This window comes from Phyllobates terribilis, unplaced genomic scaffold, assembly GCF_046119375.1.
Source record: "Phyllobates terribilis strain yellow unplaced genomic scaffold, ASM4611937v1 Scaffold_13__5_contigs__length_258822181, whole genome shotgun sequence".
NCBI classification, from domain to species: Eukaryota; Metazoa; Chordata; class Amphibia; order Anura; family Dendrobatidae; genus Phyllobates; species Phyllobates terribilis.
In genome coordinates, this window is record NW_027362773.1 from 104,234,849 (window position 1) to 104,258,671 (window position 23,823).

At 43.4% G+C, this 23,823-nt stretch overlaps 1 protein-coding gene across 1 annotated transcript in view; it reads right to left on the reverse strand.

The window, feature by feature from the left end:
• Positions 1-23,823, reverse strand: part of PYGM (glycogen phosphorylase, muscle associated) — a 102,612-nt gene that overhangs the window by 17,664 nt on the left and 61,125 nt on the right. The window contains exons 7-12 of the mRNA XM_073658348.1: positions 16,395-16,477; positions 13,495-13,638; positions 13,316-13,408; positions 2,800-2,946; positions 2,197-2,360; positions 2,000-2,114 (exon numbers count right to left, since the gene is read on the reverse strand). Of these exons, the coding sequence (XP_073514449.1) occupies positions 2,000-2,114; positions 2,197-2,360; positions 2,800-2,946; positions 13,316-13,408; positions 13,495-13,638; positions 16,395-16,477 (746 nt within the window). The remainder of the gene's footprint in view (positions 1-1,999; positions 2,115-2,196; positions 2,361-2,799; positions 2,947-13,315; positions 13,409-13,494; positions 13,639-16,394; positions 16,478-23,823) is intronic.

A 23,823-nucleotide genomic window follows, 5' to 3' on the forward strand; every position in this document is an offset into this window, starting at 1 on the left:
AGCCCTGACCTAAATCCTATTGAGCATCTTTGGAAAGAGCTGAAACATGCCATCTGGAAAAGGCAACCTTCAAACACGAGACAACTGGAGCAGGTTCCTCATGAGGAGTGGGCCAAAATACCTGTCGAGAGGTGCAGAAGTCTCATTGACAGTTACAGGAATCGTTTGATTGCAGTAATTGCCTCAAAAGGTTGTTCAACAAAATATTAAGTTAAGAAGAACCATCATTTCTGTCCAGGCTGATTTCATGAGTTTCATTTTTTTGAAAAATTCTGTGGAAGCAGAAAAGCAATGTCTGACTTTCATTTGTTCATTTTCAAAGATTTTTAATTTATTATTACTTTTGTCAGATTCAAGTTATTTCTGTGACCATTGTGGGTTTTTCTTTCATTAAACGAGGGGTACCAACAATTTTGACCACGCGCTGAAGTGGGATTTGAAATCTGCAGCATAGCAATGTATAGAGCAGATTTCACTGCTGATTTCCCCAATGGACATGCAAAGTTTTTTGCCGTATGTTTTGTAATGTGGATCTGCTCTAAAATCCACATTAAATACTTTTTTTTACAATAAGCTTCCTATTGATTTCAATGGGAAATCCATATGTCTGTTCACAGAGTTTTGAAAACTGTACCAAGGGATACAGTGACAGTGACGCCGGTGCCCATAGGGGTCACGTGTCACAACAACAGCACGGGAGCCCCGGGAAGAGCGAGTGCTGACACTGCGGGAACGGCGCCGGCGCGGGAGGTGAATGTAACCTTTTTTATTTTATCGGTGCCAAACATTTAGATCAAGAAGGGATTGTCCTAGTAGTGGACAACTCCTTTAAGTATAGAGAGTGGGCAGATTCCCAGTGGAACCAGCCCGAAGAATTAACATGTCACTTCTTTAACCACTTCAGGGTTTCCAAACCACAGGTTGATGTTCTGCTACATCATGTGGTCAACAGGTCAACAAGTTTTCAACTTTGGTAAAGTAGACGTTTAGGACCTTTTATCCTGCGAAAATAAAATGTCAGATGAGGACAGAAGCTTTTTAGTGAAAAGTGGGTATAGGATGAGGCCATAGTCATCTGGACTGTTACGATTCCTCCGCTCAGTGAGTGATTGCTTTGCTGTCCTGTGGAAACTGGGTCATGCTGAGTTGTCAGTGTTTTGATTGACAGCTCAGCTGTCCAATCGTGTGATGGGGGTGCTGAGATGTCGGTGCTTTGATTGACAGCTCGGTTGTCCAATCTGGAACTGGGAGGTGCGGTTCTTTCTCCAGGTGTTCTCTGTTCTGGAGATTACCCTGGCTATTTAACTGAGCTGTCTTCTAGTGATGAGTGAGCATGCTCGTTGCACGAGATTTACGAGCATGCTCGGGCGAGCACCTATTATTTTCAGCGTGCTCGGGCGTTAAGTTTTCGTCACTCCATGAACATGAATTGCGACTGTTTAACAGCTTTAATACATGTGAGGAATGCCTGTTTTTCCAGCATTCCTCACATGTATTAAAGCTGTCAAACAGTCACAAATCATGTTCACAGAGCGACGAAAACTTAACCCCCGAGCACGCTGAAGATAATAGGTGCTCGCCCGAGCATGCTCGTAAATCTCGTGCAACGAGCATGCTCACTCATCACTACTGTCTTCCTCTGATCCCTGCCAGACATAGTTTGTGCTTCCTGGTGAGTGTTTGCCTGATTCTGCTGTTCTGAGTTCTGATCTTCTGCTGCCTGACCCTTGGACCGTGTTCTGACTATCCCTTTGTCTTGTCCCTTTGCTTTGATCCTCTTTCTCCTGGTATTTTGACCCCGGACTGTGACCTGACTTATGCCTTTGTCTTTTCCCTTGGTTTTCTACATGCTCTCTTGGGACTGACCCCGGATCGTGTGTCTTCTCTGCCTCACGGTCTGTCCGTGAGCAGTGACTAGCATTGCATGGATGTTGTATGCCCATTAGATGACTCCTTGGCGCACATGTGGTTGCACAGAATACTCCCTCACACTCCTTACCTCTGCAATGACTTCGGCCAGGCCTGGGTTACAAAGAACCAACCAGCGCCTGGGAGTGATCCCGTTAGTCTTGTTCTGGAACTTATGAGGATCCATTTCGTAGAAATCATGAAAGCTGAAAGCATAAAAGACTAAAGTGAAAACGAAAAAGTCGATTAATGAGGGAAACATGTCGTGCGCCCGGCACGCATACTCACACGGTGTCTTTTATGATATCGGAGTGAATCTGAGCGACGCCATTTACTGCATGTGACCCCACAATGCACAAATGAGCCATGTTAATCCGCTTTACCGAGCCCTCTTCAACGAGGGACATCCTGCGCATGCGGTCTATGTCTCCAGGAAACAAGGAAGAGACTCGCTGCAGCGGAAAGGACAAGAGAAGTGTTAGGTGTGAATGTAGCAGGACAAAAAAAAAACGAAAGTGGGGCAGAAAAGAGAGGGGTGGTCTGGTGACAACTTATTGATTGGTGATGGTCCAACTGCTGGGGCACTTTTATCTACTAGAATGGAGCAGCACTGCACATGCTCCATTTATTCCCTATATTGGTGAACTTGGCTTTTTCTGGCAGCCTTCTAGGGAATGAATGAAGCAGCAGTCAGGTGTGCAACTCTATTTTGTAACAAAGATAAAAATTATTCGTTCTGCCAATCGGAGCGAGTCCCGGCATTTGGACCTTCACCAATCAATGATTGGATAAGTGATTACTTGTTTTTACCGGACAACCCCTTTAAGTAAAAAACTATATATATGGTAGCATTCAAAATACGTTCTATACATATTTCAAATAAGATCGTACATTGAGGTGTCTCAGATTAATTTCATAGATGATATCCAAGTGTCTTGGGAGCAAATTCTGCAGCAGATGAACCGGCCAGCGCTCTAAAGCCTCGGGCAGCACCGTGTGGTTGGTATAAGCGCAGGTCCGGACAGTCAGGTCCCAGGCCTAAAGTACACAAGGGAAGAAGAGAATTCTGTTTAGTATCATCACATGAACATTAATGATTCTCAGTGGCAAAATATTTGAAGGCAAATGCAGATTTTCCACCCGGATGTGCGTGCAGAAAATCCACAGCATCAGACAGTCCCGGATAAGTAAGTGAGATTTACAAATCTCGTCAACAAGTTATGGATTTTTTTTTCCCATGTGTGTAAACTGATCTTTTGGATATCGAAATCCACAGGATGTGAATTCTTTCATTATTTTGCAAAGCATAGGGTGGAATATGCAAAAAAATCTATGACCAAATATGTGCATGCAAATTTAAATTTAAATTTGATATATACATATATAAATATAATTTACTTATGCTTCTATATAAAAATACACTGCGTAGTTTTGTTAAATGAATGATGAAATGTTGCCTGTACATAGTCAACCAAGTGTATTGTGCCAAATACTGCTCATGTAGGAGAGAGGGGCCCACTGGGTATTCACCCGTTCTCCTGTGGACCAGTCCAAGCCTGTTTGTATCCCTGCAAATTGGTAGCTAAAGAAAGAGTTAAGTGAGAATCCTTCAATGAGCTCATATTGATGGGCAGTTTGCTGCTATTCTGTCTTTGGGCTCGTTCATACAATCATATAACCGCTCCATGTGCTATCTGTGAACGTTTTTACATACGGACCGAAGATCGACATGTAAGAAATCACAGCATGTACTACTTTGATCCATTTTTTTTAATCAGACTCGCCCATTATAAGTCAATGAGTTCTCAAAAGAGGGATCACATATGGGCTACCATCCATATGTCAAGTGTTATTCACAGATCTATCGTAATTATTAACATAGGAAACTGTATTTAGCCTTTTATCATGGTTTAAGGTGTTGATATAAAAAATGAATGAAATACAAAGCAAGAAACTGATAAATGTATGACAATGGGGATGAAAATATATAATTTTTCACACTCTCATCTGAACTCAGATCCACTAAATTGATTCCTGATAAAAGACCACATCAGTGTTAAGCTGAACTTTGATCTGGTCATAAATCGCAGAGAAGCTCACAAAAAAATAGATAGTGTTACAAACTCTCCATCAGCAAGAGCTCACTAACTAATTCTCAGTTAACTCATTCTGCCATCAGATATGTGCAAGGGAACAAACTGTCCATATACTTTAAATCCTGGTTGCCAACCAAGTAGTTTGATTATAAACAAAGTGTGAATAAGGTGCTACATGCAAACTGTTTAGGTCCGGTAGGTTCTTTTCTTGGTATCTCTGTAATCAGATTCTTGCAGTGGTATTATTTCAGCTTTATTTAGCCGTATTATTTTGGCAATATATTGTGGGGTGGAAGTACAAGGAGCAGGTAAGGCTATGTTCACACGTTGCATTTTTGCAATGTTTTTTAATGCAAATATAAAGCTGCTTTTTTTCAGCACCCGCAAAAGTTACGAAATTTGAGAAATTCATTTTAACACATCGTGTATTGGAAAATGGGAGAAAAATTCTAAGCGGGTAGAAATTGTGAGAGAGAAAAAAAATGCAATTCTGACATTGTTTTATGGGAATTATTTTTATGGTGTACATTGTGTAGTAAAAGTGACCTGGCAATATGATTCTCCTCATCAATACAATTACGACAATACCAAACCTGTCCAGTTTTTTTTTATTTTAGTGTTGAAAAAAATCAGAAGTTTGCAAAAAAAAAAAATTGGGGGGGTTGTGTCGCCATTTTCCGAGACGGGTAACATTTTTATTTTTTGGTCGATGTGTAGCGCCCCGAGGGTTCGGTCGCTACAGGGGTATTGCACCTCAACCAGAGGTGTGATATCCCACTCCCAGGTAAGGATGGTGTGTGGACCCGGACTCAGTTAGCTGCATACAGCACACACACCCCATTTCCGGGGGACAGCTCAACAGTGCTCCCATTAGTACAGTAATGCAGGCACGACAGAACATGTCCCTGGCTAGAGTGGGGAGGGGGGAGGAAAACCCAGTGATGTAGGAGCAGGAGGGGACGGTTTCTGGGCATAGGTAGGAGCCCATTGGTTGCAAGTCACCTGGGTTCATACACAGAGAGAGAGGTATAAAAGGTGGGCACCATCTTAGTTCAGGGCAGAGAGTGCAGAGAGTTGGAGAAGAGAAGGAGTTCAGCCAGAGAGGGCTGACAGGGAGCTGTGGCTCAGTCTGGGCCCAGCTCCACGAGGCAGGCCTGGAGTGGAGGCCAGAGCCAGAGGAGAGGAACGGAAACAGAAAGGAACAGAAAGGAAAGTAAGAAGGAACAGAACACCAAGAGAGGCCCAGAGACACGGAAGCAGAAGGAACCCTAAGGACCCAGGAGATTGCGGGTTACGGGTTGGCAGGACAGGGTACCGGATCCCAAGTTGGTGGAGGCGACTAATCCTCAGCCAAGGACCGGCGGTCGTGACCATTTACTGGTGCGACCCCTCACTACAGCTACTAGAAAGGCACACCACATAGAGTCAGGGAAGTGGGCACCCAGCCTCCCAAGAGAAGACCCGAGGCAGCTGGACAGAAGTAGTGTCACTGGTGGGGCACGGCTGACGAAAGGATAGAAGGGAGTCCTGAGCCACACTCCGGAATTACCTGGGGGTTGACCGAGCCCCCTGCCTGGTGGATGCAGCACGGCTCGGGCGGTCCTACCTGCGCATAAGTGACCTGGATGAGAACTGTGAGTAAAGAACTTGAACTGCAATACCTTGTCTCTGTGCTTTCTCACCGCATACAGCACTACTAGTGCTGGGACGCCCGCACCATCACCCCCACCATCTACTACAATGCCCTGGGGCTGCACTCCTCCCGTGGGGAGTTATACGACCTCAGCTGCATACACAATCAGCCCCAGAGGTCTGCCTTGTAGCGGCGGTTCGCACTGACCGCAATCCACGGGTGGCGTAGTTAGACATTAAACCACAAAAACCCCATAAATAGACTGCCACTGGTTTGACCACCCTGAGCCACGGGACCGGGTCGCCGCCACGGTGACTACAACCCCCAGCGTCCACAAAAAGGGCCCGGCTCTGGGTTCCCCACTTGGCCCAGGGGGCGCGTCAACTTTTGGCGTAGTCAGCAGGAGCGTTACCAACCCGCCACAAAAGGGTATTGCACGCCTGAAGAGAAAGAGACTGTTTAATCGAAATTGACTGTGTTGAAAAATGGCGCCCGCCCAAGCAGAACGGACGCCATAATGTGCGCGCCAAAAGACAGCAGGAAGCCACCTCCCATTGTGGGCCAGGTCCCAGAATGGTGCCAAAGAAGGAGCCCGCCCCCAACAGCCATGAGTGCGGCTGTAGAGATGTCCATCAACGTGGGGGGGCTGCCCCTGAAAGTGATTGTCAGCAGATGGCCCCAGGACCACCCCCAATGGGGGCGGACAGGAAAGAAAACTGTGGGGCAGGGTGCGGTCTGGATCAGTCTGGACAGGCCGCACCCGGGAATGGAAGGAGCACCGCACACCCTGGCCCATAGTCTGCTGCAGGCTGAGCCACCATGCAGCCTAACAGAGTTGCTGGCACAGCTTCCCAGAGACCCGGAGCGTGCGCAAGCCGCGCTAGAAGACCTGGACCGGAGGATGGTCCGGGCGCAGCGGGACGTGATCGCCGGGTGGAAGGAGGAGTTGGCCTGGCAAGCCGTGACCCGACCGCAGGAGGCGCTACCACCGCCCAGCCGCACGCCTGCCTCCGAGGGCGGTGAAGGTGGACCGGAGTCCGGCGACGACGCCACGGAGGAGACAGCAGCAACCGAGGCAGGTAACGGGGACGTCACCACCCCCAGCCCTGAAACCGCGAGCATACCTCAGCCTCCCGTTCCAAGGCCCGAAGCCCCGGGAACCGCACCTGTCGCCATGCCTCCGCCGCTACTAGCTAGGCCTCAGGCTGCAAGCACTGCTGTCGTGCCCCGCCCCGCGCCGTGCCCTTTAACCCCGGGCGCTGCTCCTCCACCGGGGCCCCCTGCCATACTGCCCCTGGGCGCGGATCTATTCGCCCAGCACACCGGCCCGGACGGACTGCCCCTGGTATGGCCGGCCGACCTGATCAGCAGCCGCCAATGGAGAGACCAGCCCCCGCGCGAACCCCTGATACCAGCTCCGGAGCCCAGAGAGATAAGCCATCCCTCACTGGAGGACGCCCAGTTCGAGTGGGACCCCACTGGAGAAAACCTGATGGGGTTCACCAAGGAAACCCGGGCGGACGCAGCCCGTCGACTGGAGTCCTGCCGCCAACAGCTGGTGACATTTGAGAGGGAGCGGCGGGAGCGACGTGTCAGGGAGGAGCGGCTCCAAACACGGAGTGCGGAGCAGAAGAGAAGAGCCCGACAGAAACCCCGAGCTGCCAGCGGTCCCAGAGTCACCGGGACCGTGGTGAAGTTTCAGATGGATCGCGGTTGGGGCTTCATCAAGGACCCTGAAACCACAGACGACGTCTTTGTGACCTGCAGGGACGTCGAGAGCCACCTGCCAGAGGGACATTGCGGACGAGATTTATACCCTGGCGACGTGGTCACCTACACCCGGCACGAGGGTGCAAAAGGATTGTACGCCCTCCACGTCCATAGAGTGGTAGGAGAGGAGGAGCAGTACCACTCGGACCCCGAGTACCCAGAGGGCCAGGACGGGCCTGAAGACTACCCGGAAGAAGGTGCGCAAGGAGGACACCGCTACTGAAAAGTGGCAGCGCACAAAAGTATATAGTTACCCGTCAGGGTATAAGAACTGATGTTTGAAAGTTATCCCCTATATCCCTAACCTGGCTGGGGACGGAGAACAGCCATCCCTTTTCCCTAATCTGGCTGGGGACTGAGAACAGCCATCCCCTTCCCTACCTGGCCGAGGACTGAGAGCGGCCGCCCCTGTAAATAGTTGCGCTTCCTAAAGCGCCCCCTACTGGTTTTATAAAAAGACTGCAACGTCTCCCTCAAGACAAATTTACTGGACTGTTGCACCTTTAAGAAGAAAGAACACCTGGTCGCAAGTTGGACCGCGGCCAGTACCCAAGAATATGTTTTACTTAAGAATGTTTTATACTGAAAAGTTTTATATGCTGCTAAAAGAGTTTTATGGTATTTTATATGTGTTAAGAAAGTCTTGTAATATTTGTTAAAAGAGAAAAGTGTACCAGTAACGTTAAAGGAGAAAAGTGCTTCCCATAAAGGGATGGGTTAAATGGTTATTGTCTTATATGCGAATGCATTCTAAAAATTTTGTATGTTTCTGAATTGTCTTTGCTCTTTTCCAGCCCGAGGACGTGCTGTGGTTTACCAGGGGGGAATGTAGCGCCCCGAGGGTTCGGTCGCTACAGAGGTATTGCACCTCAACCAGAGGTGTGATATCCCACTCCCGGGTAAGGATGGTGTGTGGACCGGGACTCAGTTAGCTGCATGCATCACACACACCCCATTTCCGGGGAACAGCTCAACGGTGCTCCCATTAGTACATTAGTGTATGGGCTCATACACAGAGAGGGAGGTATAAAAGGTGGGCACCATCTTAGTTCAGGGCAGAGAGTGCAGAGAGTTGGAGAAGAGAAGGAGTTCAGCCAGAGAGGGCTGACAGGGAGCTGTGGCTCAGTCTGGGCCCAGCTCCACGAGGCAGGCCTGGAGTGGAGGCCAGAGCCAGAGGAGAGGAACGGAAACAGAAAGGAACAGAAAGGAAAGTAAGAAGGAACAGAACACCAAGAGGGGCCCAGAGACACGGAAGCAGAAGGAACCCTAAGGACCCAAGAGATTGCGGGTGACGGGTTGGCAGGACAGGGTACCGGATCCCAAGTTGGTGGAGGCGACTAATCCTCAGCCAAGGACCGGCGGTCGTGACCATTTACTGGTGCGACCCCTCACTACACCTACTAGAAAGGCACACCACATAGGGTCAGGGAAGTGGACACCCAGCCTCCCAAGAGAAGACCCGAGGCAGCAGGACAGAAGTAGTGTCACTGGGGGGGCACGGCTAACGAAAGGATAGAAGGGAGTCCTGAGCCACACTCCGGAATTACCTGGGGATTAACCGAGCCCCCTGCCTGGTGGATGCAGCACGGCTCGGGCGGTCCTACCTGCGCATAAGTGACCTGGATGAGAACTGTGAGTAAAGAACTTGAACTGCAATACCTTGTCTCTGTGCTTTCTCACCGCATACAGCACTACTAGTGCTGGGACGCTCGCACCATCACCCCCACCATCTACTACACTGCCCTGGGGCTGCACTCCTCCCGTGGGGACTTACACGATCTCAGCTACATACACCATCAACCCCAGCGGTCTGCCTTGCAGCGGCGGTTCGCACTGACCGCAATCCACGGGTGGCGTAGTCGGACATTAAACCACAAAAACCCCATAAATAGACTGCCACTGGTTTGACCACCCTGAGCCACGGGACCGGGTCGCCGCCACGGTGACTACAACCCCCAGCATCCACAAAAAGGGCCCGGTTCCGGGTTCCCCACTCGACCCAGGGGGCGCGTCAGCTGCATATAGTAAAAATCACAGTCTCCTTTGAAACCCGACCATAGGCTGGGTTTCAAAGGAGCTCCGTAATGACAAGCATGGGGGTCTTCAGCAGACCCACGGCTGTCATAGCAATCCATCGTCAACTCCCGATCACTTCACAGGCACATGGAATGATGAGTCCCCATGCCAGTGTGTGTTAAATACCTTGGGGTGCTGGCTGTAAAACACAGCCATCACCTGTTGGGTATGGGCGCTCCATACATTTGCTTCTGTACATGTACAGCACAAGTCATAAAGGGGTTAAAAATATACTGTAGACAAATTAGACTTATGATCTGCAGCAAAACTTTCTTTTTGTAAGTAGATTTTTTTTTACTGCCAAGAGAGCAAGTTTTGCCTGCAGGAAAAAAAAACACAGCAAAAGAGCAACATAGTGAACAAAGCCTAAACCTCATCTCATAGCCCAGAGCAATTTCCAACAAATGGGTTCAGAGAACAAGTCCCGAAAACGGATCTGTACAACTTTTATACAACTTTTATACTAATATAATAGGACTTTTGTGGTGAACTCAAAATCTTACCAATAGTATAAGGACCGGTAATAGTGCAGAGACGAGATACGGTGGACTATAATGACTTTTCACTGACACCCAGAGAAAAATTATTATTTCTCAATAAATCGTCCATGTACGGCGCATGTCATAAAGGGGTTAAACATGTACTGTAGGCAAACAAATGACACATATGATCTGTTTTTTATAAGTAGCATTTTTACTGCCAAGAGAGCAAGTTTTGGTGGCAGGAAAAAAAAAAAACACAGCAAAAAAGCAACATGGTGACCAAAGCCTAAACCTCATCTCGTAGCCCAGAGCAATTTCCAACAAATGGGTTCAGAGAACAAGTCCTGAAAACAGATCTGTACAACTTTTATACAACTTTTATACTGATATAATAGAAAGGACTTTTGTGGTGAATTCAAAATCTTACCAATAGTATGACGACCGGTAATAGTGCAGAGACGAGATACAGGGACTATAATAGTGCAGAGACGAGATACAGGGACTATAATAGTGCAGAGATGAGATACAGGGACTATAATAGTGCAGAGACGAGATACAGGGACTATAATAGTGCAGAGACGAGATACAGGGACTATAAAAGTGCAGAGATGAGATACAGGGACTATAATAGTGCAGAGTACAGGGACTATAATGGCTTTTCACTGATGCCCGGTGAAAAATTATTATTATTTCTCAATAAACCAACTAATTAACGTTGGTGATGGCCACCGTAGATCCGCCATGACGCGCGCTGCCTTTCCTCCCGCGTCTTCGCTCGTAGACTATACACACTGTTACTAAACGCGGTGATTACTTATAAAGGGATCATTTACAACCATCTGTTTAAAGGAACGGAGTGAATGATATTAAATGCTGCTGATTACTTCTGTGAATTGCAGCCAGTCTTTGGATTCTCAGATCCCATATGAACTGTCACAAGATATTTCGGTTATGAATGTCTCTGCTTATTACTCGGCGTACTTGATTTGATTAATGTAAGGACGGGAGTTATGGAGAGAGCACGCTGCGGAAGAAAGATCTACCGAGATGGGAAAGACAGCAGGTAGCTAATGATGACAAAGGACGATCGGCAGATAAAAGACAAAAGAAGAGAAAATGTATGGCCGAATAAATGACGATTCTGGAGAGGTATAGCGGTTATATGACACGGAAGGGTTGGGCGCTTTTATCGGCACGCAGAAACCCTGCAACGTTCAGCCGTCATATTAAAGATTCGGTTGGGCTTAATATATTTTCACCTAGCGGCGTCATTCAGCCCTGCTTACCATAAGCGTTCAGATAAATCAATATTCTATATTAGGTCTCATTTTTCTTTTTCACGCTATCCAATAGTCTACTCTTAAAGGGACAGTGACAATAGTCATTACAACTCTGCAGACCAGAATATGTTAAAGATACTGGTTATCAAAGATTTTATTTAGTTATTTTTCCATAAATCAATACTAATACGTAAAAATAAGAAACTATGACTTTCATAAAACTGAGATAGGAGATGACAGTTAATGCTCATCTGTGGAGAGGGAAAAAGTATGCACATCCTGCTGCACAGCAAGGAACAGGGTCAAGGGTCCTTGCTCCAAAGCAATTGTCCCAGAGGTCTCACAAAGCAAAAATCTTTAAAAAAAATGAAACTGGTTAATGTTAAGTAAATGTTAACGAAGTACTAGTTTTTTTCCGTGTATTAATATTTATTTACTTAATGCAGTTTGCATACGCATTTTCTTTTATTCTAGGCTTTGTATGTTGATGACCACAACGGATTTATGTGCACCTGTATATTGCACTTGTACTAGCTGATGGGTCACCCTTGTTTTTGGTTTTACTGAGATAAGAGGTGACAGTTGGTGCTCAAAGTTTTATGGAATGTGCAATAGAATGTCTGTGTCTGCCTCCAGCTCCTCCCCCTCTCCATAGGATTTTAAAAGTACCAACTGTCACCTCCTATCTCAGTAATGGGAAAATCTGTCCTCAGCGAATATACATTATACCCATGAATTGAGAATGAAGATCAGTGCAAGAAAAGAAGCTGATACCTCTGATAAGATATATTACAAAGTTTTTCATTTTCATGTGCCCTATTGATTTATGAAATAAAAATTAAAATGAGGGTGACTTTTTTGGCAATGCACGTCTATGGAGAGGGAAAAAGCATGTACAGCAAGGAATGGGGATCAAGGGCTCCTTATCCTAAGCAATTGTCCCAGAGGTTTCACACAACGCAAAGATCTTCAAAAAGGATTAAAATGGTACTTTCTATTGATAACACCACAGTGGCTCAGTAGTTAGCATTGTATTGTGGCTCAGTGGTTAGCACTGCTACTTTGCAGCTCTGGGGTCCTGGGTTCAAATCCCATAAAGGTCAACATCTGCAAAGAGTTTGTATGTTCTTCCCGTGTTTGCGTGGGTTTCCTCCGGGTTCTCCGGTTTTCTCTTACACTCCATAGACATACTGATAGGGAATCTAGATTGTGAGCCCCAATGAGGACAGTGATGATGATGCTTGTAAACTGTTGTGGAATATGGCTATATAAGTGAGTATAAATAAATGAATTACATACCCCGGGTTATAGTTGTACACAAGAATAACCCAAAATCTGAAATCTACATAAACTGTACACAAACATATGGCAAATGCCAGACTCCGAAGTTTTGTAATGAATAATTAGTGTAAAATCTCCTTGTCAGAGCATTTCTGGAGACGATGATTTATCTCTGTTGTTTCAATTGTCTCTGCACCCATAGATATGGGAGAGGTGATTAATATGACCAAATAATATAGAGGTGACAGTAAAGGCTGAAGCTAGAATAAGTGGCGTGATGAAACAAAAGGGGATCGATTCATTATTACATTTGCGCTGTTTTTTGCCTATTTTTAATTTGCATCTTATTTTTCTTTTATTTTCCACCTTTTTTAGCATCTATTTTATGTTCTTGTCTATTTTTTATATTCGTCGTTGCCGGCGAGTTTTAGGGTAATGTCTATTTTTTATGTTTGTCGTTGCTGGTGAGTTTCGGGGTTTACAGATGTTTTCGGCTGATTTATCAATTACAACATTTTAAAAAGTTTCAACATTTTTTACACAAATGTGCTCCAGGTTTTATGTAGTTCAGAAAAAAAAAATTGTGCAAATGTTGCAACATTTTAGACTTCTCGTACTAAAAAGTCACAAAAAATGGTTAAAGACGAAAAGAAAGAACTTTTTTTTTTGCACCAAAATACGTACGCCATTTTGATGCAAAAAAAAGGCAACGTACACAAGACAAGAAAAGAAAAGTGAATTAAAAAAAAAAAATCAAAAAATGATAAATCAGGCCCGATATTTCATTACCTTATCCCAATCCAGCTTTTCAACATCCACGAACAATCGCATAAGTTCAGGGATGGCCAGAGATGGGTGAGTGTCGTTAAGTTGAATGGCCACCTAAAAAAATAAATAAAATAAAAAAACAGTAAAAAATGAAGTTGGAGATTACTGAAAAAGACAAACGCAGGAGTAAAGAAGTTTACCTTATCGGGAAATGCTTCAAAGGATGTGCGGACTGCATCGCGGCACCCAAATTTAGAGGATTTAAAGCGCCTGATGATATCCTGAAGGGTAGCGGCCACCACAAAATATTCCTGCTTGAGACGCAATTCTTTACCTTCAAAGAACTAGAAAAAGAAGAGCTTGAGAGCAATAGAAATTTAGAGAGAAAAAAATGTAATCTTAGCAAAAGAGCTATAGAATCCAATCTAATCCCAGTGGTATATGTGCAGTGATTATGTGGAGTAGCGGCACAAGATTATTATGCATCAGCCATGACCCTTAAAACATTTTTTTTCAGCAAAGTTAATATCGTCTTCATAAAATGCTAATCTAACCAAAATTTCCAGGTTGGGGTTAATGCACGTGTTCTTTCATGGAGAATGCTGCAAAATAATCCATGCAGAGATGTTTTTCCAAAAGAAATGTTCTGTTAAATCTGTGCTGAGCTCTGCATACTAAAACATAATTCTGCAAACTTCTTCACTAATATAAACTTCTGTAAAGCTTAAAGGTAAGGTCGGTCTTTGCAATCTTTTTAGGTGTTCCAATAATGCACATAAGAAGAAAAATAAAGCAATTTTTCAAATACTCTTCCTCAAAAAAAAATTGCTTTCTATTGTCCCTCCACAGCTCCTGTAAAGACTCTGAATTTCCATGGTAACAGACTACAAACAAAACCAGTGTAGTCTGATCTATCAAAGAAACTATCTGCTCCTTACTTATTACCAACCTATATACTGGAGGTCCGCATGGAATAGGGAACAATACCAATAAAGTATAGAATATTAATTGTGAAGATGTATATAAATCTTAAAGCTAGGAATGTAGATAGAATAATTCTGAATTTAATGAATAGCGAGAAAAAGTCCATTTATAGTGAATATTAAAAAATGTTTAATTTTCCTTGCAAAGCAATTTAAAGTATGTAGAGATACAGTATGATCTCTGGAAACTATAGATTATTGTTGATCAGTTACTTATTTGCTGACCGGCAGTGTAATTGCCTGTGTCGACAGGCAGACTGCGATTCCTATACATACGGAAACGATTAGTAATAGATTGTTCAGTGCAAGTATGCTGTCATTGTTCTCGGCAGCACAAATCCTGTTTACACAGGATGATGCGCTGCTGAGAATGATGATCTTTCGTGCAAAACAAAAAAAGTCATTTCACCCGACAAACGAGCTTATTGTTCATTTGTCAAGTGATTAGCAGCCTGTTTACACTTCCCGATTATTGGGAAAAGAGCGTTCCTAGGAATGATTGTCATAAACTATCATTCCAAGGAACACTCCTTTCTCGATAATTCAGCAGTGTAAACAGAACGCTAATCACCCGACGAATGAGCAATACACTTGTTCGTCGGGTGAAATTATTTTTTTGCTTTGTTGAGTGATTAGTGGCCTGGCTCAAATCTACTTTCAAGGTGCGTTAACACTATATGGTTGTCATAAACTAGCATTGCTTGGAACGCTCATTTTCCAATAATCTGGCAGTGTAAACAGGCCGCTAATCACTCAACAAACAAGCAACAAACTCGTTCGTCGGGTGAAATGATTATTTGGTTTGCTGAGTGATTAGCAGCCTGGTGCAAATCTAATTTCGAGATGCGTTTACACTGTAAGATTGTCATAAACCATCATTCCTACAAACACTCGTTTCCCAATAATACAGCAGTGTAAACAGGCTGCTAACCACCCAACAAACAAGCAATGCGCTCGTTCGTAGTGTGAAATGATTTTTTTTGTTTGTTGAGTGATTGGTGGCCTGGTGCAAATCAAATTTTAAGGAGTGTTTACACTGTAATGTTGTCATAAACTAGCATTCTTAGGAATACTCATTTCCCGATAATCTGTCAGTGTAAACAGGAAACAGGATGCTAATCACCTGACAATACACTCGTTCTTCGGGTGAAATGATTTTTTGCTTTGCACAAAAGATCATTGTTCTATTGTTCTCAGCAGTGCATCGTCCTGTGTAAACAGAACTTGTGCTGTCGAGAACAATGGCAGCTTATGTGCACTGAATGACCTGCTATAAAGTCTTGTGACCTGTGTAAACGACAGCAAAAAATTAAAACCTTACTGAGTTCCATCGCTGGAAAATTTAAAAAGTTATATGTCTCATAAAATGGCGACACAATTTTTTTTTCCCATCTCTTACATAAAAGACAAAAAAAAAATATTCATGTTCGGTATCGCCAGAATTGTACTGACCTGGGAAATCATAACACCAGACCACTTTTACTAAACAATGAAACTCCATAAAAAAAATGGTGGAATAGTGGGCGGAGTGGTGGGAATTTTGCCATTTTACTGCACTTGGAATTTTTTCCCATTTTCTGGTACATTGTAAGGAGAAATGAATAATGTCATACATAAAAAAACCAAATGGCTATGGTAAAGGAAAAAATTAAACATTTATAACTCTTGGAAGAAGGAAAAAATGGAAGGGCAAAAATGAAAAATCGCCCGATCGTGACGGGGCTCAGGGGTTAAGCAAGTCAACCTATTTTAATTGGATTTCCATCAGTTGTAAATGTTCATGTCGTTATCAGGGATACTTATACGATCCTTGGGAATGCCCCAAAGAGCTAGTAATGGTCACTACAACGTAATGGCCGCTCTTCACCGTGAGCGCAGCGATATACTACTCTGCCTTCGAGCAGATAGAATCTCTGTTGCAGGCATGTCGTCCTCTGGGGAGTTTAGCTGATATATGCAGTAATGATCATTGCTAGAAGAAATTGTTTCTTCCAGGTAGATACCCATGAGAAAAATACAGTGACTGCAATACATTTGTATATAAAGGGTTTACACAAACTCGTCCTGGATATTTATTATTGCATACAGAATCAGCGTCACGGATAATTGCTACTCACATTATCATTTGGATAGAGGACACGTGAGATGTTCTCGGCAAGGTTACGATCTAACACAGCCTGGATGTAGCCACCCACATTGACTGAGGAGTGAAGAATTATAGGTAAGAATTGGGACTTAACACATTGTATCAATTTCAGGGTAAAAGTTCTGAAAGATGGAATCCATGGGAGAGGAAATGTAGGAAGAAAGTAAGAGCGCCAGCAAGAAATGTAGAAATATGAAGAAATAAGAAAAATAAAATTTGATTTAAAGAGGTAATTTTCTAATGACATATTCCCTTTTTATGTGAATGTGTCATTAGAAAATGACCTATTTAAATCAAATTTTATTTTTCTTATTTCTTCATATATATATTTGTTTTGTTTTAAATCACTATATAAAAAACAAAAAACAAATCTTGTAATTTTCGTATTGGCCCCTAGACTTAATATTAGACCCCTACTTCCTGTTCTTCACATGGACATTTGCAACAATAGGCTGACTCAGACCCTATTTGTTTGTACAGGAGTAAAAATTGTGCATGATCTAATCAGGGTCACTATACATGAGGGGGAGGAGGTGAGATGTGACATCACCTATTGTCAATGGTGGATCCTGTGTTATCTGCTGTATATAGAGGTGTTATCAGTCTTTGGACAGGAGAAGGAGGTGAGCTGTGACATCACCTATTGTGAATGGTGGGTTCTGTGTTATCTACTGTATATATAGGTGTTATCAGTCATTCTACAGGAGGAGGAGGAGGTGACCTGTGACACCACTTATTGTGAAAGGTCGATCCTGTGTTATCTACTGTATACAGAGGTGTTATCAGTCATTGTACAGGAGGGGGAGGTGAGCTGTGACATCACCTATTGTGAATAGTGAATCCTGTGTTATCTACTGTATATAGAGGTGTTATCAGTCATTGTACAGGAGGAGAAGGAGGTGAGCTGTGACATCTATTGTGAATAGTGGATCCTGTGCTATCTACTGTATATAGAGGTGCTATCAGTCATTGTACAGGAGGAGAAGGAAGTGAGCTGTGACATCTATTGTGAATAGTGGATCCAGTGTTATCTACTGTATATAGAGGTGTTGTCAGTCATTGTACAGGAGGAGGAGGAGGTGAGCTGTGACATTACGTATTGTGAATAGTGGATCCTGTGTTATCTACTTTATATAGAAATGTTATCAGTCATTAGACAGGAGGGGGAGGTGAGCTGTGACACCTATTGTGAATGGTGGATCCTGTGTTATCTACTGTATATAGACGTGTTATCAGTCATTGTACAGGAGGAGAAGGAGGTGAGCTGTGACATCTATTGTGAATAGTGGATCCTGTGTTATCTACTGTATATAGAGGTGTTATCAGTCATTGTACAGGAGGAGGAGGTGAGCTGTGGCATCACCTATTGTGAATGGTGGATCCTGTGTTATCTACTGTATATAGAGGTGTTAACAGCCATTGTACAGGAGGGGAGGAGGTGAGCTGTGATATCACCTATTGTGAATGGTGGATCATGTGTTATCTACTGTATCTAGAGGTGTTATCAGTCATTGTACAGGAGGAGAAGGAGGTGAGCTGTGACATCACCTATTGTGAATGGTGGATCATGTGTTATCTACTATATATAGAGGTGTTATCAGTCATTGTACAGGAGGAGGAGGTGAGCTGTGACATCATCTATTGTGAATGGTGAATCCTCTGTTATCTATTGTATATAGAGGTGTTATCAGTCATTGTACAGGAGCAGGGGGAGGTGAGCTGTGACACCACTTATTGTGAATGGTTGATACTGTGTTATCTAATGTATATAGAGGTGTTATCAGCCATTGTACAGGAGGAGGTGAGCTGTGACATCTATTGTGAATGGTGGATCCTGTGTTATCTACTGTATATAGAGGTTTTATCAGTCATTGTACAGGAGGAGAAGGATGTGAGCTGTGACATCTATTGTGAATGGTGCATCCTGTGTTATCTACTGTATATAGAGGTGTTATCAGTCATTGTACAAGAGGAGGAGGTGAGCTGTGACATCACGTATTGTGAATAGTGGATCCTGTGTTATCTACTTTATATAGAGATGTTATCAGTCATTGTACAGGAGGGGGAGGTGAGCTGTGACATCACCTATTGTGAATGGTGGATCCTGTGTTATCTACTGTATATAGAGATGTTATCAGTCATTGTACAGGAGGGGTAGGTGAGCTGTGACATCACCTATTGTGAATGGTGGATCATGTGTTATCTACTGTATATAGAGGTGTTATCAGTCATTGTACAGGAGGAGAAGGAGGTGAGCTGTGACATCACCTATTGTGAATGGTGGATCATGTGTTATCTACTATATATAGAGGTGTTATCAGTCATTGTACAGGAGGAGGAGGTGAGCTGTGACATCATCTATTGTGAATGGTGAATCCTCTGTTATCTATTGTATATAGAGGTGTTATCAGTCATTGTACAGGAGCAGGGGGAGGTGAGCTGTGACACCACTTATTGTGAATGGTTGATACTGTGTTATCTAATGTATATAGAGGTGTTATCAGCCATTGTACAGGAGGAGGTGAGCTGTGACATCTATTGTGAATGGTGGATCCTGTGTTATCTACTGTATATAGAGGTTTTATCAGTCATTGTACAGGAGGAGAAGGATGTGAGCTGTGACATCTATTGTGAATGGTGTATCCTGTGTTATCTACTGTATATAGAGGTGTTATCAGTCATTGTACAAGAGGAGGAGGTGAGCTGTGACATCACGTATTGTGAATAGTGGATCCTGTGTTATCTACTTTATATAGAGATGTTATCAGTCATTGTACAGGAGGGGGAGGTGAGCTGTGACATCACCTATTGTGAATGGTGGATCCTGTGTTATCTACTGTATATAGAGATGTTATCAGTCATTGTACAGGAGGGGTAGGTGAGCTGTGACATCACCTATTGTGAATGGTGGATCCTGTGTTATCTACTGTATATAGAGGTGTTATCAGTCATTGTACAGGAGGGGGAGGTGAGCTATGACATCACCTATTGTGAATGGTGGATCCTGTGTTATCTACTGTATATAGAGATGTTATCAGTCATTGTACAGGAGAGGGAGGTGACCTGTGACATCACCTATTGTGAATAGTGGATCCTGTGTTATCTTCTGTATATAGAGGTGTTACCTGTCATTGTACAGGAGGAGAAGGAGGTGAGCTGTAACATCTATTGTGAATGGTGGATCCTGTGTTATTTACTGTATATAGAGGTGTTATCAGTCATTGTACAGGAGGAGGAGGTGAGCTGTGATATCACCTATTGTGAATTGTGGGTTCTGTGTTATCTACAGTATATAGAGATGTTATCAGTCATTGTACAGGACGGGGAGGTGAGCTGTGACATCACCTATTGTGAATGGTGGATCCTGTGTTATCTACTGTAAATAGAGGTGTTATCAGTCATTGTACAGGAGGAGAAGGAGGTGAGCTGTGACATCACCTATTGTGAATGGTGGATCCTGTTATCTACTTTATATAGAGGTGTTATCAGTCATTATACAGGAGAAGGAGGTGAGCTGTGACATCACCTATTGTGAATGGTGGATCCTGTGTTATCTACTGTATATAGAGGTGTTATCAGTCATTATATAGGAGAAGGAGGTGAGCTGTGACATCTATTGTGAATGGTGGATCCTGTGTTATCTACTGTATATAGAGGTGTTATCAGTCATTGTACAGGAGGAGGTGAGCTGTGATATCACCTATTGTGAATGGTGGATCCTGTGTTATCTACTGTATATAGAGGTGTTATCAGTCATTGTACAGGAGGAGGTGAGCTGTGATATCACCTATTGTGAATGGTGGATCCTGTTATCTACTGTATATAGAGGTGTTATCAGTCATTGTACAGGAGGAGGAGGTGAGATGTGGCATCTATTGTGAATGGTGGATCCTGTGTTATCTACTGTATATAGAGGTGTTATCAGTCATTGTACAGGAGGAGGAGGTGAGCTGTGACATCACCTATTGTGAATGGTGGATCCTGTGTTATCTACTGTATATAGAGGTGTTATCAGTCATTGTACAGGAGGGGGAGGTGAGCTGTGACATCACCTTTTGTGAATAGTGAATCCTGTGTTATCTACTGTATATAGACGTGTTATCAGTCATTGTAGAGGAGGAGAAGGAGGTGAGCTGTGACATCTATTGTGAATAGTGGATCCTGTGCTATCTACTGTATATAGAGGTGCTATCAGTCATTGTACAGGAGGAGAAGGAAGTGAGCTGTGACATCTATTGTGAATAGTGGATCCAGTGTTATCTACTGTATATAGAGGTGTTGTCAGTCATTGTACAGGAGGAGGAGGAGGTGAGCTGTGACATCACGTATTGTGAATAGTGGATCCTGTGTTATCTACTTTATATAGAAATGTTATCAGTCATTAGACAGGAGGGGGAGGTGAGCTGTGACATCACCTATTGTGAATGGTGGATCCTGTGTTATCTACTGTATATAGACGTGTTATCAGTCATTGTACAGGAGGAGAAGGGGGTGAGCTGTGACATCTATTGTGAATAGTGGATCCTGTGTTATCTACTGTATATAGAGGTGTCATCAGTCATTGTACAGGAGGAGGAGGTGAGCTGTGGCATCACCTATTGTGAACGGTGGATCCTGTGTTATCTATTGTATATAGAGGTGTTATCAGCCATTGTACAGGAGGGGAGGAGGTGAGCTGTGACATCACTTATTGTGAATGGTGGATCATGTGTTATCTACTGTATATAGAGGTGTTATCAGTCATTGTACAGGAGGAGAAGGAGGTGAACTGTGACATCACCTATTGTGAATGGTGGATCATGTGTTATCTACTGTATATAGAGGTGTTATCAGTCATTGTACAGGAGGAGGAGATGAGCTGTGACATCATCTATTGTGAATGGTGAATCCTCTGTTATCTATTGTATATAGAGGTGTTATCAGTCATTGTACAGGAGCAGGGGGAGGTGAGCTGTGACACCACTTATTGTGAATGGTTGATACTGTGTTATCTACTGTATATAGAGGTGTTATCAGCCATTGTACAGGAGGAGGTGAGCTGTGACATCTATTGTGAATGGTGGATCCTGTGTTATCTACTGTATATAGAGGTGTTATCATTCATTGTACAGGAGGAGAAGGATGTGAGCTGTGACATCTATTGTGAATCGTGCATCCAGTGTTATCTACTGTATATAGAGGTGTTATCAGTCATTGTACAGGAGGAGGAGGAGGTGAGCTGTGACATCACGTATTGTGAATAGTGGATCCTGTGTTATCTACTTTATATAGAAATGTTATCAGTCATTAGACAGGAGGGGGAGGTGAGCTGTGACATCACCTATTGTGAATGGTGGATCCTGTGTTATCTACTGTATATAGATGTGTTATCAGTCATTGTACAGGAGGAGAAGGAGGTGAGCTGTGACATCTATTGTGAATAGTGGATCCTGTGTTATCTACTGTATATAGAGGTGTTATCAGTCATTGTACAGGAGGAGGAGGTGAGCTGTGGCATCACCTATTGTGAATGGTGGATCCTGTGTTATCTACTGTATATAGAGGTGTTATCAGCCATTGTATAGGAGGGGAGGAGGTGAGCTGTGACATCACCTATTGTGAATGGTGGATCATGTGTTATCTACTGTATATAGAGGTGTTATCAGTCATTGTACAGGAGGAGAAGGAGGTGAGCTGTGACATCACCTATTGTGAATGGTGGATCATGTGTTATCTACTGTATATAGAGGTGTTATCAGTCATTGTACAGGAGGAGGAGGTGAGCTGTGACATCATCTATTGTGAATGGTGAATCCTCTGTTATCTATTGTATATAGAGGTGTTATCAGTCATTGTACAGGAGCAGGGGGAGGTGAGCTGTAACACCACTTATTGTGAATGGTTGATACTGTGTTATCTACTGTATATAGAGGTGTTATCAGCCATTGTACAGGAGGAGGTGAGCTGTGACATCTATTGTGAATGGTGGATCCTGTGTTATCTACTGTATATAGAGGTGTTATCAGTCATTGTACAGGAGGAGAAGGATGTGAGCTGTGACATCTATTGTGAATGGTGCATCCTGTGTTATCTACTGTATATAGAGGTGTTATCAGTCATTGTACAAGAGGAGGAGGTGAGCTGTGACATCACGTATTGTGAATAGTGGATCCTGTGTTATCTACTTTATATAGAGATGTTATCAGTCATTGTACAGGAGGGGGAGGTGAGCTGTGACATCACCTATTGTGAATGGTGGATCCTGTGTTATCTACTGTATATAGAGATGTTATCAGTCATTGTACAGGAGGGGTAGGTGAGCTGTGACATCACCTATTGTGAATGGTGGATCCTGTGTTATCTACTGTATATAGAGGTGTTATCAGTCATTGTACAGGAGGGGGAGGTGAGCTATGACATCACCTATTGTGAATGGTGGATCCTGTGTTATCTACTGTATATAGAGATGTTATCAGTCATTGTACAGGAGAGGGAGGTGACCTGTGACATCACCTATTGTGAATAGTGGATCCTGTGTTATCTTCTGTATATAGAGGTGTTACCTGTCATTGTACAGGAGGAGAAGGAGGTGAGCTGTAACATCTATTGTGAATGGTGGATCCTGTGTTATTTATGTTAGAACCTTGCTGTTAGGTTTTTTTTCCTTTGCTGGTCACATGACCTTGTTGGCCTATTTAATCCTGCTCCGCCCTTCTGGCTTTGCTGGACTTCATTGTAGTCTGATCTATCAAAGAAACTATCTGCTCCTTACTTATTACCAACCTATATACTGGAGGTCCGCATGGAATAGGGAACAATACCAATAAAGTATAGAATATTAATTGTGAAGATGTATATAAATCTTAAAGCTAGGAATGTAGATAGAATAATTCTGAATTTAATGAATAGCGAGAAAAAGTCCATTTATAGTGAATATTAAAAAATGTTTAATTTTCCTTGCAAAGCAATTTAAAGTATGTAGAGATACAGTATGATCTCTGGAAACTATAGATGATTGTTGATCAGTTACTTATTTGTGACATCTATTGTGAATAGTGGATCCTGTGTTATCTACTGTATATAGAGGTGTTATCAGTCATTGTACAGGAGGAGGAGGTGAGCTATGACATCACCTATTGTGAATGGTGGATCCTGTGTTATCTACTGTATATAGAGATGTTATCAGTCATTGTACAGGAGAGGGAGGTGACCTGTGACATCACCTATTGTGAATAGTGGATCCTGTGTTATCTTCTGTATATAGAGGTGTTACCTGTCATTGTACAGGAGGAGAAGGAGGTGAGCTGTAACATCTATTGTGAATGGTGGATCCTGTGTTATTTACTGTATATAGAGGTGTTATCAGTCATTGTACAGGAGGAGGAGGTGAGCTGTGATATCACCTATTGTGAATTGTGGGT